This window comes from Teleopsis dalmanni, chromosome 2 (assembly GCF_002237135.1).
Source record: "Teleopsis dalmanni isolate 2A chromosome 2, ASM223713v2, whole genome shotgun sequence".
In the NCBI taxonomy this organism is placed as follows: Eukaryota; Metazoa; Arthropoda; class Insecta; order Diptera; family Diopsidae; genus Teleopsis; species Teleopsis dalmanni.
Window position 1 is genome coordinate 166,131,479 of NC_051847.1, and position 4,070 is coordinate 166,135,548.

Sequence of the window (4,070 nt, forward strand, 5' to 3'; positions counted from 1 at the left end):
CAAGTAACACGACACGGAGAATTCTTGATTACGTATTGGTGAGCATAGAGATAGAAGCAGCATCGTCGCTATAACATGCTGACTACAGCATGGGAACGACAATATATAGCAGCTGAATCAAGCGCGACGACAGTTTTGTCCATGCTTGATAAGAGTCAACAGTTTCACAATTTTGAAATAATGTAGAGCTTCGACGGTTCCGCTATTATCTAGTATTTTGGCAAACTCGCAGAAGCTTAAAATATCTCATTACTGCGAATATGATATGTTAACACATTAGCCCGGTACTATCACAATTATAGTCTTATACGTAACATGCACCAGCTCCGCCTAATCGACTTCAGTTGCTCTAAGAAACACTGGTAGTTAGCAATCAAAAATGACGCATCTCGTCACTGTAAGCTACACATAGCACAAACCATGTCCATCAGTAAACGACACATAATCATCTTTTTGTGTTAATCCTCTGACCTTCTTATTAAGAAGGAAGTATTGTGGCAGTTACACAGTATATATAAACACCGACGCTGGACAGACAAGGATAAATGGTTGAGTTCTTACTGAGCTCTTGTGAAGGTAACATCACCTCTACAAATCTTATATTAACACAGTTTTTTTTGGTTTATTTCGTAGTGAGCTCTTATAAGGGTAACATCGCCTCTACATATCTTATATTAACATGCTTTTTTTGAGCTAACTAAAGATAAATACAAATTGACTAACTATATATATAACTAATCAATCAGGTAGAGGTACAAATCTTCGGTGTAAGATTTCTTGATATAACATTGTATTAAAATAATAAGCCCATTAGTGTTATCACAGAATAAGAAACACGTAACTTGTTTAATTTTTAGATTCCCAACATTTTCTTAATATTACTAAAAAATTTTTGGTTGTATGATAAGTTTTATTTCAACAATAAAATATTTCAGTTATTTTTCAAACACTTAAATTGATTTGTTTTCTCAAAAATAAATTTTCACAGCTAGATGGCGCATGTATCTACCTCGCTGAAGGGTTGCATTTATCAACTTTATATTGTTTTTTCTTATGTTGAACTAAAAATTTCTGAAAATGATTGAAATGTTGCCTGAATTTTTACCAATTATTATCTTAAATAATATTCTATTTTTAAACTAGATATTTTTTCAACAAAGTAATAAAAAATACTTAAAAAAACTCTGTATTAAATTCATTACAATAATTAAGTACTTTGAGAAACGTTCGTATGTTTTTTATATTAGTAACTCTGTTTGCGTCGTGCTGTTCGCTCTCATTCAATCGCACACTCATTCTTGTTTTTACTTTAGATGACGTTTGTTGCGAAAACGGCAATACGTTTTTTGTTTTAAGGAAGAAAATATATTTTCTACATTTAAAATGCAATAGTTATTATTTAGTTACCAATTACCAAAAAAATAAAAATATATTTTGTGCGAAAATGTTAACAAATAGAAAATTTTTGGGTGAAATAATTTAAAAATATAGCAACAGCAAAAATAGTCAAATGTTAAAAAGTGAAACAAAAATGACGTAAATATTACAAATTTGCAAATAAATGAAAATAAAAGTGCAAAATTAAGAAAAAAATAAATTTAATAAAAATCAAAAAAATAAAAGTTAAGTTTAATATATTTTTTACGACACGTAATAATGAAAAATGAAACGGATTCGGAGGACAGCTCAGACGAGTTTTTTGACGCCGAGGATACGACACCAAATCGATTGTCCACGCTTAGGTGCGAGTGAAATAAATACAAAAAATTGTAAATGGATTTGCAGTAATTCATTAATTTAATTGCAGTCGCAGATCGGTAATTGATGCAACACAATTGCCCCAAGAATTCCTATATCCCGATCCAGCTGTGCGCATCAATGCTTCCTCAGACAGCGACGCCACACCCATCGGAGCAGGAACTCCAGCCACCAGAAGTCCAACAAGTAGTTTAAGTGCACGCTGTCCTAAGCAAGATGTTTTTATCGAACCGAAACCTGTCCATCACGGCACGGTAAGTCAAAAACTCCAAACAAATAGTCCAAATGGTAGATCGATTGCCTTGCCCAATGTTGAGTGCTTAATTTGATTTGTTGTTATTGCTGTTGTTGTACTTGAAACTTTGTTGTTGGTGATTACTGCCTGTCAGGCAGTGTGGATGTTGTGGGTGGTGAATTGGTGTAGAATGGTTGGAGCCTGAGTGCATGAATGACGTTTCTTGTTTGAAGTTTCTTCAAATGGTTTATTGATTTAAGCATTTTTGATGATTTTGAATGCTAAGACATTATTTGTTGTGCTCTTAAATGTTAAATGTTCCGCCATAATTTCTACAGTTTGTTTATGACCAAAAATATTAAAGTTTACAGATTTCCTATTAATATTCAAGCCCACGCTTGCTAATTTCGTGTTTTACATACTAAAATATTTTTTGCATTTTTATTGCTTGTGTAGAAATATTAGCAAAAACTTTCAATTTTTTTTTTGTTCGGATTATACTATTTCATAAATTCCGGCTTCGTAGAGTTTCAGTACATATATTTAAAAATTAGTCTTTCCTTCCAGACTTCCAATAGTCTTCTAAAATTTAACAATGAATGGTAGTCTATTCTATCTTTTTACTCTATTGTATATAATTTTCTCTATTAAATCATTTTCATTATATGGTATATAAATATCCGCATTATATAAATATCTCATAGAAAATTATTAAGCGCTTCATATTCATCATCGCATATATTATAAATTTTTAGCTTCTAAGAGTGTCTTCCTAAAAACGATCTTCGTAAGAATCTATTCTTCCTTATGATCATATTTAGGAAGACAATTTTAAAAGCAAAAAAATTATAATAAATTAACAGAAAATAAAAATGCTCAGACTTGCATTTTTTTTAAAACATTCCATTATGAAAGTCTATGAAATAATAATCTTATATCCCAAACACAGATCTTCTTTAAAGAGTCTTCTCTTATACACCTTGCAACTTGGGTTTATAATTTAGTTTCATATCGGGGTATATAGTAACAAATTGGCGTTTATAAGGTACTTAGGCTAAAGAAAAATGTCTACCGCCACTAAAACTAATCAACCGAAATTTTTAAAATTAATATGTACATCTATAGTAATGCTCTAAATTTTTAAAATGCAGAATCTCTATTGAATTCTGTCTAACACCCATAGTTTTACCTTTTATAAGATGTAAATTTTGTTTGTTGTTGTAGTCCGCAAGGATCAGCTCATGTAGCCCCTTTTGGGTGTGGTGAACGGCATGTATTCGCTGAACTTTAAAAGTCGATCTGGGGCATAGATCCGATCATTTTTAGAACCTTAACTCTGTTTCAATTTGTCTCTTGCCACTTGATAATGACTTAGTGGTGTTGAGCATTGCTGTTGGTTATGTGTTAAGGTTTGAAGTTATGAAGTGTGATGCTCGATCTTCTTCACATGTCAAGGCTAGTCAAAGACTTTTGTAAGTGTGTCATATATATCACATTGTTATTGTTGTAGTCCTTTGGGACCTGTAAGCATATAACATTAAAGCTCTAAGAACGGCCGGGTCTGCGCTCCGGAGCCACTCGTCGCCAGCGACGATTAAGTGCTGTTCCATAGAAACTTCACAAGCAGGTATATATCGCCGTTAGATGAGTAGTTTTGTAAGTTATAGAAATTATACACCAATGATGAAGTGTAATATATAATATTATGAAACGTGTGCGTAATATGCGCTTTTTAGTTGAAATGTTTGATTCACTATATCAGAATATTACTGCTAGTTAGTTATAATGTAACTGTAAATGACTGGAAGATTCCTAAATATTAAAGTTTTTCCATATAGTTTTATGAAGTTAATCTAGATAAACTGTAAGTATTCGGTGATAATTACAATTAATTTCAGAAATGAAAAAATAAAAACTAAATATTGATTATTTATTATTCATACTGAAATTATCTATATAGGTCTCAAGAGTTTGTTTTGTTTTGTTTAGTGATATAATCACATTTATGAAAATTTGAAAAATTGTAGTGAGCTTAAAAATTTTTTTTTATATATGGGTGACCTATTTTAAATCTCGT

At 31.4% G+C, this 4,070-nt stretch overlaps 1 protein-coding gene across 1 annotated transcript; it reads left to right on the forward strand.

Annotated features, from left to right (window-relative positions):
• The first annotated feature begins 1,593 nt into the window (after nucleotides 1-1,593).
• On the forward strand, nucleotides 1,594-2,102 carry LOC119684755. The gene is made up of 2 exons (XM_038098869.1): nucleotides 1,594-1,742; nucleotides 1,808-2,102. The coding sequence occupies exons 1-2, from the start codon at nucleotides 1,657-1,659 to the stop codon at nucleotides 2,085-2,087; spliced, it is 366 nt and encodes a 121-aa protein (XP_037954797.1). The 5' UTR covers nucleotides 1,594-1,656; the 3' UTR covers nucleotides 2,088-2,102.
• The last annotated feature ends 1,968 nt before the right edge of the window (nucleotides 2,103-4,070 follow it).

Excerpts from the sequence above, each read along its gene's own strand:
- LOC119684755 (XM_038098869.1), top strand. The coding sequence starts at position 1,657 with ATGAAAAATGAAACGGATTCGGAGGACAGCTCAGACGAGTTTTTTGAC. Across the intron at positions 1,743-1,807 it reads AATCGATTGTCCACGCTTAG|TCGCAGATCGGTAATTGATG; the intron begins GTGCGAGTGAAA and ends ATTTAATTGCAG.